The 15,781-nt window shown below is 43.3% G+C and overlaps 1 protein-coding gene across 1 annotated transcript; it reads left to right on the forward strand.

Annotated features, from left to right (window-relative positions):
• Positions 1–8,620: 8,620 nt before the first annotated feature.
• On the forward strand, positions 8,621–10,549 carry Teddm1 (transmembrane epididymal protein 1). The gene is given in 6 exon segments (XM_042674630.1): positions 8,621–8,744; positions 8,747–8,784; positions 9,097–9,231; positions 9,799–9,883; positions 9,886–10,082; positions 10,370–10,549. Coding segments are annotated over 6 exon segments (759 nt in total).
• Positions 10,550–15,781: the final 5,232 nt, after the last annotated feature.

Below are 15,781 nucleotides of genomic sequence, written 5' to 3' on the forward strand. Positions count from 1 at the left end.
TAGGAAAAAAAGTGAAGCTGGAAGTGTTGCTGTGGCTCAAGTGGTAGAGCGCTCGCCTTGAGCTGAAGAGCTGAGGGACAGCTCTGAGGTCCAGAGTTCAAGCCCCATGAATGACAAAAAAAAAACAAACAAAACAAACAAACAAACAAAAATGAAGATCCTCGCCTTGGGTGAAATTCCTCATAGGTATAGATATCTGGCTATCACCTAGTGCTGAAGATTCTTTCTGCCTTACTTACCAAATGATAACAACAGAATAAAGCAGAGGTGCTAATTCTCATTAATATATAAGCTGGATCTACTTTTTCTCAACATAACTATATCTACCTTTTAATAAGAAATAACACCTTGCTGGGTACAAGTGGCTCATGCTTGAAATCCTAACTATTAAGGAGGCTGAAATCTGAGGATCTTGGTTCAAAGTCAGCTCAGGTAGGAAAGTCCATGAGACTCTTCTCTCCAGTTAAACACCAAAAAGCCAGAAGTGAAACTGTAGTTCAAGTGGTAGAGTGCTGTCTTTGAGCACAAAGGCTCAGGGACTGCACCCAGGCCCTGAGTTCAAGCCCTAGGACAACACTGGAAAAAAAAAAGAAAAGAAAGAAAAAAGAAATTATACCCTATCACTTCAAAATTGATCTCAGAAGATTTTTTTTTCAGACTTTTCTGCTCTCTAATGGAGATAGCAAGGGACAGGTGAATAGCCTTTTTGGTGGTCCTTGAACTACTTGCTACAAAAGAAGGAAGAGTTCAAGAAGAAGTTCAGTAGGAGCTCAAAGGCAAATGCTGCTTATTATATGGTAGCCCATGCTTACAATCCCATTGCTTTCTGTATATGACCCAAGAAATGAGTTAGGGCAGGTGCATGAAGACCTGTGAGTTATACAGACTTCTCTGTATAATCTCCATGTCCAGGCACCTCTTTTTTTCCGCGGTGAATTGGACAGGAGCAGAAGAAAACAACCATGCGAGAGAGGACAAGTGTAACCAGAAGCTCCTGAGAGCTCACTTTCCCACTGGTGCATACACAGACATATTTGTCCTCCACTCCCACTGGCAGAAGTCAGTGTACTACAATGAAATGGGTCAGTGAGCCTCCCTTCACCCAGAGTGTAGACTCTTACCTGCTTACAGCATTCTAGGCCATCTTCAGCCCACATCTCTAAAACTTTCTGCATCATTTCCCTAAACAAGCTCTCAAAGCTTTTGAGCCGCATACACGTATTTTCACAGCAACAACTCCAAGTTGGCTTAATAGTACCCCTGAATGAAACATACTCATCTAAAGACTACTAACAATGGTGCTATTAATAAGAAAAATGATTGATTACACAAAGAAGCCATTGAATTCCATTATAGCAAATCCTACTGTTGTTACTATAGCAATCTTCTGGAATTTTCTATCAAGTTTGGTGCATCTCTTAACCAGCCAGATAGAATCCTGACCCATGATTGTCTGCCCTTCCTGCAGCACAAGAACTCAGCAATACTGAAGCTTCTTTCTCCCATTTGTATCTCAACTTCCTTTTGGAAGCGGACTTCCCAGAAACAGAGACGCATGTGTGCCCCGATGATATAGTATGCCCTATCACTGACCAGTACTGATACACTGTCTTAAAATTAATATTATCTATAATGATTTTCTGTAGCTGTGTAACACACCCTTAGGAGCTTAAGCAATACAAGTTTATGATTCTACAGCTTCATTGGATCAAAAGTTTAATATGGCACTATTTCAGGAGCTGATTGAAACTTTAAGTGGGTCCTAACTGGAGAAAGTATATCCCGGGGGGAATGCTATCTTTGTCCTTGGAAGGGTATCTTGTCTCTGGCCCCTCCTCTCATCTTTCCAGCAACCGTGTGAGTAGTTTTCCTCCACTGTGCCCTGTCTTCCATGATTTTCTGCTTTACCACCATCCAGGAACAAGAGTGTTCACTGACTGGAGACTGGCACCTCGAAAACTGTGAGCCCACAAAAATCTTTCCTCCTTTAAACTATTTCCCTCCAGTGTTTGTCACAGCAATGAGCAGCATGATTGACACAGACAATTGGTACTAGAGCCAAGTAAGGACCTGACAACTCAAGGAGCAAAATTTTGCTCATTTATCTTCGTAGGTTTTTATGCTTATCTTCCAAGATTTTTTTTTCTAAAGTAAAAGAGTTAAAAATTTAAAAAAATAATAATAATAGGAAGAAGAAATCTAGGTGTGATGGCACAGGTCTGTAATCTCAGTACATGAGAGGTTAAAACAGGAGAATGGGTAGTTTGGGACCAGCATGGGACCAGCTTATTGAGATCTTTACTAAAACAAAACAAAGAAGAAAAAGGAAGAGAAAGAGAAGGAGGAAGAGGAAAAGGAAGAAGAGAAGGAAGAGGAAGAAGAGGAGAAGGAGGGGGAAGAAGAGGAGGAGGAAAAGAATAAAAAGGAGAAGGAAAAAGAGAAGATGAATTTTGATGAAAGATAAGTTAACTCAATGTGGTGATATGTATGTTGGTTTGAAAAAATCAATCTATGGAAAGAGAGACTTGATGTAGTAGTGTATGAGCATAATCAAAGACATGATATAGATATAACAGAGGTAAGGTGAGTACAAGCTTCCACTGTGCCAAAAGTTTACAGAAGCAATAAGTAGGCATTCACAGCTGTTGAAGGCAATAATTAAACAGTACTTGAGGTCAGTGATATAAGCAGAGAGACCTATGTTGTGGTTATGTAAGTACAAAATTCACATTATAAATAAAAAGAGAAAAAAAATTGAAGAGGAAAATTCAGAACTGGGATGCTAGGAAAAATCAAGGACGTGTGTGTCCTTTTGAATTATGAGAATGCTGTTTTCAACATCTTGAGAGCCTTGCTTTGTTAAGTTAGTACCACATTGCAAGGCTTAGCAGGCCTTACTTGAAGTAAGAAGAGATTAGAAGCACGAAGAGACAGGCTGCTGTTGTGTTGATTTTCGTGGACTTGCTCCCATTGGACTCTCTCTGCTTGCCACATTTCTGCCTTGCAGCATGGGAAGTTACATCCAGTTTTTGATGCTGATAATGTCCGCTTAAACTGAAAAGACATTAAATTAGAATATACATTTGAGAAGCACCAATTTGATAATGTAGTTTTCAAGATGCCATTTCTGACCAAACTTTTACATCTCCAATGAACTGTACCTTTCTTGAAAGTTTGATTGATTTAATTTGCTGTGCTGGGAATCAAATTCAGTATCTTATTGTGCTAGGCAAACACCCTACAACTGAGCTGTATCCATGGCCCTCACTAAAGCTTTAAAACAAACATTTCACTAAATATGTCATTCTGTACTGTCTAAATCTGTATAACCCAATATGGTGGCCTCTACCCTATGAAGCACTTATCTGTCTTTTCTTGAGATGTGTTGTGAATGTAGAATATGTATCTAAGTTTGAAAACTTGATTTGAAATAAGGAAGTTAATGCATTCTGTATGATGTACTTGTTGAAATAATATTTGGGGTATTATAGGTTAAATGTCTCAGTAATATCACCTTTTTATTCTTGTCTAATGTGGCTGTTATCTATTTAAAATTATTTTTTATTTAATCTTTTTTTTTGTCAGTTATGGGGCCTGAACTCTGGGCCTGGGCGCTGTCCCTCAGCTCTTCAGCTCAAAGCTAGCACTCTTACCACTTGAGCCACAGTGCCACTTCGGGCTTTTTCTGTTTATGTGGTGCTGAGGAATCAAACCCAGGGCCTCATGCACGCGAGGCAAGCACTCTGAGCCACCTTCCCAGCCCTAAAATTATTATTTTTTATTGGCTGGGCATGGGCTTGAACTCAGAACTTGAACTCAGGGTGCTGTCTGAGTTCTTTTGCTTAAGGGTAGCACTCTACCACTTTGAGCCGCAGTTCCACTTCTGGTTTTCTGGTGGTTAATTAGAGATAAAGAGTCTTATGGACTTTCCTGCCCAGGCTGGCTTTGAGCAGCAATCTTCAGATCTCAGCCTCCTGAGTAGCAAGGATTACAGGTGTGAGTCACCTGCACCCAGCAAATATTTAAAATTATATAAGTGACTTTGATTTCTGTGGAACAGAGATAGTCTATGTGGTGTGTGTGTGTGTGTGTGTGTGTGTGTGTGTAGAATCATGCTTCAACTAAGTTCTTCAAGGGTAAGAGCTGTCATATTCTTCTTTACACATACCCTGAGTCCCACAGCAGGATCCCAGATGTTCATAAACTTTTGTTTAGGGGATGTCCAGGGATCTTCTTACTGTGGTATGATGTAGGACAAATGGAACTGGTCATTTGAGACCGCCCCGCCTCTGGGATGCGCGTACCCTATAGTGGGGGTTAGATCTGGAGACTCTCACTGTGGAGCAGTGGGGACCTGAAGGATAGACCTCCACAGACTTCTGTGGTCAAGCTGAGTTTCTTCATCAAACAGCTTTACAGGTACTCTGTGTCCCCAGACTCTGGAGCTGTCTGACAGTTCTGCTAATCATTCACCATCCTTGGCTTTCCTTTGGGCTACTGTGGGCAGAGTCTGGTTTATGATGGGCGATTGCTATCTTCAAAGTCCTAAATTGGGATGCTCATGTGTTAATAAACAACATGTATCCTTGCTGGTTGGCCAAGATGGGGGCCTGGTCACCCAGGTGGGGGCTTCAGCCACTTTCAATCTCCTGCTGCTATTGGGTCTGTGCTGCTTTCTCCTTCCTCCTCTGACCATGGGTGATATACAGCTGGGGAAATAAGTGTGTAACAGGAGTAATCTCTGATAGCTGTACCACATGTGGACCACAGCCCTGGAGGACTCAAAGCAATACTAAGAGTGGACATACACAGCTTTGAGGGCTCAGGACATGGCCCACCTGGCCTGGCCCTCTGATTCTTAGAAGAGTTATGGCTCCTCTATGTCTCCCAGAGCATTAACCTCAAAACGGTTACTGTCAGGTCCTTCTTTGGATTGACTCCTTCTGAGCACTCCACCTCCAGTGATTTCCAAGGAGTTTGATTATTCACCAGAAGGCAGAAATAGAAAGATAAATTTACTCACTTCTGTGTAACGAATTTACACGTGGGACTCTTTCGTCCTTCAACTTCTGGAGAGGCTCTCTCCAGTCCCAAATTTACATGTGTGACAAATTTGTCCATGCCTCCTCATTTTCACATTAGGAAATTAAGTCTACCACATTTATAATTTTGGGAAAGGGTATGCCATTTAGCAAATCAGGAGAGAACTGGAACTATAAAATTCAAATTCTGATTTCCAATAAATATGTTTTCTACTTTCTCATATCCTTTGTAAACCTGTGTCAGGTAGTGGCCATTGCCAGGGATTGGATCACAGGTGTTCTGTTTTTGTTTTTTTTTTTTTTAATGTTCCTTTGGCTTCGGTAGTTTCCCTGATTTGTTATCAGTGACTATACACTAAAAACACCTAAATTTAAATATGCAAAGTAGAGTCTTTTAGAAAGCAAAATGGAGTATTCTTTTTTCCAAATTGTATTTGAGCACAATTCCTGAACTTTAGCCAATTTCTCAGTAGCCAAAAGCAATATGAATTTTGGAGTTCTTAAGGACAAAGGGAGATGTTTAACTCTCTTGGCAATAAACTAACGAGAAAAAGTTCTAGCGGGCTCTGGTGGCTCATGCCTGTAATCCTAGCTACTCAGGAAGCTGAGATCTGAGGATCGAAGTTCAAAGTCAACCCGGGCAGGAAAGTCCATGAAACTCTTATCTCCAATAAACCACCAGAAAACCGGAAGTGGTGCTGTGGCTCAAGTGGTAGAGTGCTCGCCTTGAGCTGAAGCGCTGAGGAACAGTGTTCAGCCCCAGAGTTCAAGCTCCACAACTGACGAGAGAGAGAGAGAGAGAGAGAGAGAGAGAGTTCTGACTTTTGATGGTTTCCCCTACAAATTTCCAGCTTTATGATGGTACCCAAACAATCATATTCCATAGCATGGCTAGGAACACACCATATGATTCTCTTCCAACTGGGTGGGGCCACAGCTGAAAGTCAGGAAATCCTAAGAGCAGGCAAAGATTGCCTGTAGGGTATTTTGTGGCTTGCTCTAGTGTTCTGTAGGTTTGGTGTATTAAAAGCATTTACATTCATGTGACCTGGGTGCTGGTGTCTCTTGCCTGTAATCCTAGCTACTCAGGGCTGAGATCTGAGGATCCTGGTTGGTTGGAAGGCAGTTTAGGCAGAAAAGTCTGTGAGAGTCTTACCTCCAATAAACTACTCAAGAGCCAGAAATAAAGCTGTGGCTCAAGTAAGTGGTAGGGTATCAACCTTGAGCAGTTGAGCTAAAGGAGAATGCAAGGCCCAGTACTGGAAAGCAAGCAAGGAAGGAAGGAAGGAAGGAAGGAAGGAAGGAAGGAAGGAAGGAAGAAGGAAGGAAGGAAGGAAGGAAGGAAGGAAGGAAGGAAGGAAGGAAGGAAGGAAGGAAGGAAGAAGGAAGGAAGGAAGGGAGGGGAGAAAAAAGAAAAAGACCAATATCATCTCACTAAGATTACTACTCTCAGTGGTATCTACATTTAACCTAATTTCTTGCATTAAGGATGGATCATAGAAACAGAGGAATACGGAAAAAGTAACATGGAATATGGATTTCTTATAAAAATTAGGCTTTTGCATATGGGATCTGATGGGAGTCTATGAAAGCCTGCTACCTCCCAGCTATGGGGTAGTCCTGGAGCTATTTCAGGTCAACAGTTCAGTGGGAAGGAGGAAATTATGTCATGAAACTGTGAACCGTGAAGAGCAAGGACAAACTGAAACCTACCAAGACAAACTAGGACCCATGACGATCTCTCTCTCTCTCCACTCACCCTCTCTCTCTCTCTCTTTCTCCCCCTCTCTCCTTCTCTCTCCCTCCCTTTCTCCCTCTCTTTCCCTCTCTCTTTTATTTTTTTGTCAGCCATTGGGCTTGAACTCTGGGCCTGGGCACTGTCCTTGTGCTCTTCAGCTTAAGGTGAGTGCTCTACCACTTGAGCCACAGTGCCACTTCTGGTGCTGAGGAATCGAACCCAGGGCCTCATGCATGCAAGGCAAGCACTCTACCATCCAGCCACCTTCCCAGCCCAGATCTCAGCCTCTTGAGTAGCTAGGATTACAGGTGTGAGCCACCAGTGCCTGGCTACCACATGTCTACCACCTGTCTCTTACCACCATATACTTCAATGATGGGAAAACTTCAAAAATATCTGATCATCTTCATAATAAGAAAAACTGGGGGATGCTAGAGGCTGATGGCTGTGCACATCTGGATGCAAGCTGGCTGATCACTAATAGAAATTAAGAGCTAAGTACCTTCAGAAGGTACTTAAGATTGCTCTTCACTTCTACCTTTAGACTCTCATAAAAATTTCACTTGTCAAGACACTATGTTAAAAATAACTTTACAACTTTGGGAGGGGGGATGAGATGGGGAGGTGAAGAGGAAAGGGATGGTAAGGGAAAAGCAAAGGAGTGGGTAACAATGCTTGATAGGAAATGGACTCATTACCTTACTCATGTAACTGTAACCCCTCTGTACAGTATCTTTTCGATATCATATATATGTTATATTATATATATGTATGTATATATATTATATATATGTATATATATTATATATATACATATATATAATATATATATATATAATTTCATTGTGGCTGGGTGTCGGTGGCTCACGCCTGTAATCCCAGATACTCAGGAAGCTGACATCTGGGAATTGTGGTTCGAAGCCAGCCTGGGCAGAAAAGTCTATGAGATTCTAATCTCCAATAAACTACTCAGAAAAAGCCAGAAGTGGTGCTATGGCTCAAGTGATAGAGCACTAGCCTTGAGCATAAAGAAACTCAAGGAAATGCCCAGGAACTGAGTTCAAGACCAACTGAAAAAAAAATCATTTGTGGCCAACCTTAGCTTGTAGCAACATAGAGAAGGGATTTGTGAGAAACATGGTTCAAGCTTAGTACTGCCAATACCCTGCAAACTTACCACAACCCTTAAATCAATTTCAAAAGATGACTTTGAAGATTCATCTAGAAGCCAGGAAAGATGGCAAAGTGATAGTGTTGGTTATTGGAGGAATTTGGGAGGTGGAAAGGAGATAAAAGACCCTTTCGTGGTCCTAATCAAGATGTGTCTAACACAAAATAGAAAAGTCAGATCGATGCTAAGTATGCATTAGATAGTCCTATGTCCAAATGTGTGTAGATCAGAAGACATTTGACTTCACAGTTAGACCAGCATTTTGCCTGAGAAGTTCTAAGGATACTCAGGAATCTGTATGAGTACTCAGCTTTTCTTTGGATATCATAATGACCCCCAACTCCAACTCCATTTCCTTCTCTTCCTTCTCTGAGTAAGTACTGCAAAGGACAGGGAAGGTCTGTGGGAGACAGGACAAGGATGACTAGCATGTTTTGGGGGCTGTAGAGAGGAAGCCTTGGAAAAGAGTGTGCATTTCCCAATGCTGGGGAATGGAATAGAACAATGAAGCCATCTTCTGCAAATGAGTAGGTTTGTCTCAAGAAATGTTTCCTCTCTGTGGGGGAGCAGTGGGTGGGGAGAGATGATAAAATTAGATGGGAGGTGATTCTTTCCAAAGCCCACTTGTAGCTATGACTGAGTTTTGTGCTTCTCTACTTCAATAGATCAATGGCAACCTTTATTGGTCGGGTGTACCCTGGCCTGTTTCTGGCCTTATATGGACTGTATCAGGCAACAGTGGTTTCTAAAGTCATGATATTCAGTGGCTTCCTCCTGTACCCTTCAGGCCTTCCATATATAAGGAAAGATGGGCCAGGCTATGGGAAATCTCCCCTGGATGAACAGCCACCAATGTTTCTATACTCTTAAACAATGGTAGCACTGCCAGGCACCTGTGACTCACATCTGTAATCCTAGCTACTCAGGAGACTGAGATCTGAGGAACGTGATCTGAAGTCAGCCTGGGCAAGAAAGTCCCTGAGACTCTTATCTCCAATAAACTACTCAGAAAAAAAGCCAGAAGTGTGCTATGGCTCAAGTGGTAGAAAACTAGCATTGAGCACAAAGAAGCTCAGGGACAGAGCCAGAGTTTAAGGACCAGAAACAAACAAACAAACAAACAAACGCAACAACAATAACAATGGCAACAGTTCTCCATGTTCACGCTCCTCACTCTCATTGGCTTTGTAGATGTCATCAGCAAGAATGTACTGCCCCAGAAGCGTGTGGTCCTAGGATGCTACTTCCTCCTGCTGCAGCTGCTGGCATCCCTCATTCAGGTGTAAGTTCCGCTCCTGGTTGGCGAGCAGACTCCGCTCTCCTCGCAGCAAAGTCTTTGCCCAGTACCTGAGTTACCTAGGCAACTGGCACACTTGGAAGAGGTCACATCTGCATCAACTAAGGTCACATCTGGATTGGATGTAGCCACTCCTTTCCCCGCCCCTACCCTAGATAAGGCCTAGCCCAGGCCCAGACGCTCTTTTTCCCCAGGTCTCTTTCCCAGCCAACATGGCCTGGTGCCAGCCAGAGCGATGAATAAACCTACCCATTACTTGAATACCACGTTTGTGGTGTGGTTCTTACTCAGCAACCTCTCTTTAAAAAACCTAACACAGGGCTGGGATGGTGGCTCAGTGGTAGAGCACTTGCCTTGCATGCATGAGGCCCTGGGATCGATTCCTCAGCACCACATAAGCAGGAAAAAAGAGCCAGAAGTGGGGCTGTGGCTCATGTGGTAGAGCGCTAGCCTTGAGCTGAAGAGCTGAGGGACAGCGCCCAGGCCCAGAGTTCAGGCCCCACAACCGGACCCAAAAACTAAATAAATAAATAATAAAAACCTAACACAGGGCTCATCAGGGACGGAGCTACAAGTTCATTCTCTGCTCATCTTGGTGCTGCTGCTGCTGCTGCTGGTGTTGACGGCAGAGATGTGGCTCCTGATGTGATTCACCTCTGGATGGTTGAGACCTCTCTGTGTCTGATGATGGGCTTCTGCCTGATGTGAGTGAGCTTCATTTTATTCAGACCAGTCTCTGGTTACCTATTGGAGGAGAGTGACATTGACCCCATCTTGTTTGTTACCACCGTCTTCTGCTGGCCTGTGATAACAAATGCTTCATGCCTGTTGGGAATCTGTGCGCAGCTGCATCCTCCTCCTCCTCCTCCTCCACTTCCTCCTCCTCCTCCTCCTCCTCCTGTGCTAATTGTGGGGCTTGAACTCTGTCCCTGGGTGCTGTCCCTAAGCTCTTCATCTTAAGGCGAGGGTTCTATCACTTGAGCCACAACACCACTTCTGGTTTTTCTGGTGGTTTATTGGAGATAAGAGTCTCAGGGACTTTCCTGTCTGGGTTGGCTTTGAAGGACCCTCAGATCTCAGCCTCCTGAGTAGCTAGGATTACAGGCATGAGCCATGGGCACCTGGCCGCCTTCTCTTCTTTTTGGCATCATCATTACAGTCCCAGTTTGAAGATGACAGGGTCCAAAGAAGCGCCATATCATAAGAGTACTCCAGAACTCTTCTGTAGGCTAATGCAGGAAGTAGTGCAGCCAGAGAGAAGACCCAGCTTCCCTTCTCTCCTTTCCAAAAGCTCACCCTGAGAGCTGGGCGCTGGTGGCTCACACCTGTAACCCTAGCTACTTAGGAGGCTGAGATCTGAGGAAGCCAACCCAAGCTGGAAAGTCCAGAAGACTCTTGTCTCTAATTAACTACCAGAAAACTAGAAGTGGCGCTGTGGCTCAAAGTAGTAGAGCACTAGCATTGAACTGAAAAGCTCAGAGAAAGTGCCCAGGCCCTGAGTTCAAGCCCTACAACTGACAAAAACAAACAACAATAACAACCACACACACACACACACACACACACACACACCCCAAAAGAGCTTACCCTGAGACAGAGCCTACTCCACCCATCATCCTATGAAATTTTTCTCAGCTGCTTGTTTTGCACCTTTGTTGTTCCTCAGAGAAGATAATGACCCAAGATCTACTGGTGTGCTTCCCCTCCCAGCAAAGGAGGTGAGAACGAGGCCGGAAAAGAGAACCAGAGAGTAGAGGGCCAGGAGAACAGATTAGTGTTCAAACAATGCTGAGGAGGAAGAGGAGGCAACAGAATGGCAGGAAGTCTGAGAAAGTCTAGCAGTCACAAGGTTATGGCTCTTTCTCCAGCCAGCAGAGAGTGCCTTTACTTGAGAGAATAAATTCTCATAGCTCAAAATAGGACTCGTGTCAGGACCAGTGGCTCATGCCTGTAACCCTAGCTACTCAGGAGGCTGAGATCTGAGGATCGAGGTTCAAAGCCAGCCCGGGCAGGAAAGTCCCTGAGACTCTTATCTCCAATAAACCATCAGAAAACCAGAAGTGGTGCTGTGGCTCAAGTGGTAGAGTCTTCACCTTGAGCTGAAGAGCTGTGGGAAAGAGTCCAGGCCCAGAATTCAACCCCTACAACCAACAACAAAAACAAATAGGACTCATTCAAATCTCATCCTGATCTTAGGGATACTCTTTATCAAAATGGTGCTGCCACATGGAGGTGGTGTAACAGTATATAATCAATCTATTTACCCTCCCTTTCCCATTCCCAACTTTTAAGGTGTGGCTTTCTTTCACATTTTACATATAGTGACCTGAAGAAAATAATGAGTTTTGCTATGTACTGATGGCTCATGCCTACAATTCTAGCTACCCAGAGGCTGAAATCTGAGGACTATGTTCAAAGCTAGCCTGGGCAGAAAAGTCAGTGAGACCCTTGTCTCCCATTAACCACCAAAGAGATGTCAGTGGAGTAGTGGCTTAAGAGGCGGAGTGCTACCTCTGAGCAGAAAAAATCCAAGTGAGAGCATGAGGCTGAGTTCATGCTCTAGTAATAGCGTCCATGTGTGCATGTGCACGTGAACACGTACACACACACAGTTTATATAATTCAAGTTTCTATAGGATTTAAACTTGGTTTCCCCTCCAACTTTACATTTATTTCTTTCACTGTAGCTAAAGCTCTTTACTTCACCATTACGAAATAACGGTTATACTTGTAACTTATTAAATTCTGTCCTTGGAGTTTTGCAAATTTCCTCCCTTGCACTTCATAGAAAGCCAACTGACAATCCCATTTCCACCCAGAATGAAACTCACCTCCACCCTACCCCAAGGCGGCCTTCTCCAAGAACTCCAAATGACAGCTTTGCTCTACAGCTCTCTGGCACTTATACTAAATCTACCTTGTTATTGTTGTTTTTCTTCTGTACAGCCATTTCACTTGGCTTTGTTCTGTGTTAGAAATCATTTTCCTTGGGGAAGTTCTTCCTCACCAATGAATGTGTAGGTGCCTAAAGGGTAAAGACTTTGTCATAATCATGCTACGTAATTTCTTATGTACATTCCAACTATGTGGCACAAATGAAGCTTACTAAAACCGTATTCCCCCTACTCTTAAATGTGCTGCAGAGCAGGCTGGGAGGTCTGAGGAGCTCTGGACGTTGCCAACAACGATTCTAAATCTTGTCATCTATCTCCTTAGTAATGACCCCAGCTCTTCCTCATTCTTGGGGTAGGAGGGGTAGTAAAACCCTTCAACCCAATTCCAAATTGTTTGCTCTGTGTTGGTCTTTTTAGTAGTCAAATTCATTTCTGTAAGACTGAGGCTCCAGAAGATCCTTGGCTTGAGGCGAGAGAAGGCAGTATTTTGTGTAGGTGAGTCTGACTCAAGCCTGTTTCTGTGCCATAGTGACTTTCTTTTTGTTGGTCTTGGGGCTTCAACTCTGGGCCTGGGCGCTGTCCCTCAGCTCTTCAGCTCAAGGCTAGCGCTCTACCACTTGAGCCACAGCTCCACTTCTGGCTTTTTCTTATGCGGTACTGAGGAATCAAACCAAGGACTTACACGTAGGAGGCAAACACTCTACCACTGAGCCACCTTCCCAGCCCCCCATAGTGACTTCTTAATGGCAGTGGAGAAGGACGTGAGTCTTAAATGAAGTGAGAGAGGAGGGGAAGAAGGGAAAGAGCTTTTGTATTATTATGTATTCGATGTAACAGAAAGGCATTCTCCAGGAAGGCCCACTCACATTCTGGGGGGAAACGTTTGTGATTTCACAAAGCTCCACCAGGGGGCACCATGCTCCCATGACTTGTCCAAACCTCTACTCAATCCTGGTAAACAAGTCTCCAGAAAACCGTTTAAAAAGGTGGGGGGGAGGAGATAGAAGGGCAAGAAAAGTACAGAAACAGGCTAAATATTGCCCAAGCATCCAGAAAACATACCCTAGGGCTGTTTGTTTCCTGTTAAAATTTGGCAGAAGAATATGGAATAAACAGAGGTTCAAACCAACTAGTGGGGTTAGGGGTGAGGGAGGAAAAAAAACAAACTTGAATGCGGCTGAGGTTTGGGGGAAAGTACACATTCTAATCTAGATAAATTTGGGTATTTTTTTTTATTTTTTAGAATCAGAGTGTTAAATTTTTCTAGGCTTTTAAACTTCAATAGTGTTCCAATCAATCTAGAGAACAAAAGCTATGAAAATCCCAGAGAATCTGGGATTAGGGATAGATTACAATATGTCAAAAAGGGGGGCGGGGCTGGGAATGTGGCTTGGTGGTGGTAGAGTGCTTGCCTATCATGCATGAAGCCCGGATTCCTCAGTGCCACAGAAACAAAAAAGGCTGGGAGTGGCACTGTGGCTCAAGTAGTAGTACCTTACACAAAAAAAGCTCAGGGATAGTGCCCAGAACTGGCAGAAAAAAGAAAGAAAAAGACTCCTTCACTTTGGAAATGTTTGTTGCTGCTGTCTTTTGGTGCAGAGGATTGAGCCCAGGTACCGGAACATGCTAACAGGTACCTACATTCTCAGCTCCTCCAAAGATATCTTCAAAGAAAAGGCTATACAACTTTGATTTTCTGATAAGCTAGTTATTTACAAAGAAGTCAATGGGTAAGCCACGTTGTAGAATTTCCCGTCTGGTCCCTGAACTCTGAACCACTTTTCTCAGTGGGAATGGCAGGAATTTAAATATTTTGGAAACGGTAGCCAGATCTCATCCTCCAGAGAAGCTAGGATTATAGGCCGACGACACTAGGCTTGGCCTATTCTTTTGAATGAAATTGATATTGGTTTATTTAAAAACAAACAAACAGCCTGGTGCTGGTGGCTCACGCCTGTAATCCTAGCTACTCAGGAAATTGAGATCTGAGGACTGCAGTTCAAAGCCAGTCCAGGCAGATAAAGAGACTCTTATCTCCAATTGATCACAGAAAACCTGGAAGTTGTGCGGTAGCTCAAGTGGTAGAGTGCTAGCCTTGAGCCAAAGGACCTTAGAAACAACACCTATGCCCAGAGTTCAAAGCCCAGGACTGGCACAAAACAACAATAACAACAACGCACTCATAACCTGAAGCAGCAACCCCTCTGTACATCACCTTTATAATAATAGTAAATTCGTAACCAAAAAACCCACATTGTCCTCATCAATTGACAGGGTGAGCTGAAACCTCTTTGTACAACTACTTAAACATAAGAAAACAAATAAATAGCACGTTATGGTTGAAGGTGGATGGTTCAAGGACTCAAGAATGAGTCTTTTGGAAAGAGAGAGAGAAAAAGAAGATATGTGGAAAACTCACAGAGAAAGCCAACCAAGGTGAGGCCTTCATTCATGGACATGAAGGCAATGTGATAAGTCCTGGGCTAGTTGCAGATTGAGAACAAACCCTTTCCCTGTCTTCTTGCCCTCCCACTCCACCCACCCCTAGGACAGAGCAACTCCACTCAAAGAGAAAGAACCCTGAGTTCAAAGGACATGCCAGCAAGTCCCCTACGCATATGTACCAAGACTACAAAGGCTCTGAATGCTCTTTTTCTGGAGGAGTTAGACCATGAGGCCATAGACAATTTAGAGATGAGGGGGATGAATAACAAAGGGGAGCAGACACAGCAAAGTACAAGTGGACAAAACAGTCAGTTCTACTTTTAACTTCTCTAAAAGTACAGCCTGATTTTCTGGGGGTGAACCAATTAAAGGACTTTCTTCTGCTTTTTTTTTTTTTTTTTTTTTTTGGTCTAGGGCACACTCTTTAACTTCTCTGGTCATTCCTTGCAGTTGTCTGGATTCTAATTTGGTTACTTTAACTAAGTATGGATTTGGTCAAGGTGGCAAAGTCTCTTGTTGACTCGTAGAAGAGTCAGTGGTCACATCTCTCTATCCCTAACAGAACAGAAAGGATCAAAGTATTTCCCTTCTTGGAAACACAGCTCAAAGCACACGTTCTCTTGATGATGCCGCTGTCATTTCTGTGCGGTCAATAAATGTTTACTGAACACTCACCCTGGACACAACGGGGGGGGACACAGGATGAAAAACCTGCTAGGGAGGCGAACATATCTAGGAAAAACAATATGGCCAGGAATCTTGCAATCACAAGGCAAAAATGATATAAATTTTGAACACTGCATTTGTTATTACATGTTCTGTTAGGTTTGACATTCCCTCCACCAGCGCTGATGTCCATGAGTACAAGAGAAAGCTTTTGGTTGATCCTGGAGTGTTTCACATCTGGAACTCAATCAATGTTATTTAAAACAAGAAAATCACCATTGACTTCTCTGCCCCCTTCACTAGCCATCTAAACTGAAGACTTATCAGAAACAGAGTGACACAATAAGGACTTTGTTACTGAACCTATGTTAGCTTTCATTAAAGTTACAATGGGGGTGCTATGCTGTCAGAAAGTTCTAAGGAAGGAGTGACCAAGGGGAAATTAATGATTCAATCTGTTCAGATAATCCTAGCCTATCAAATGATAATCATCACTGTTTTCAAAGCACTTACTCTGTTCTAGATCTT

Source organism: Dipodomys spectabilis, unplaced genomic scaffold, assembly GCF_019054845.1.
Source record: "Dipodomys spectabilis isolate Male_0828 unplaced genomic scaffold, ASM1905484v1 ptg000019l, whole genome shotgun sequence".
In the NCBI taxonomy this organism is placed as follows: Eukaryota; Metazoa; Chordata; class Mammalia; order Rodentia; family Heteromyidae; genus Dipodomys; species Dipodomys spectabilis.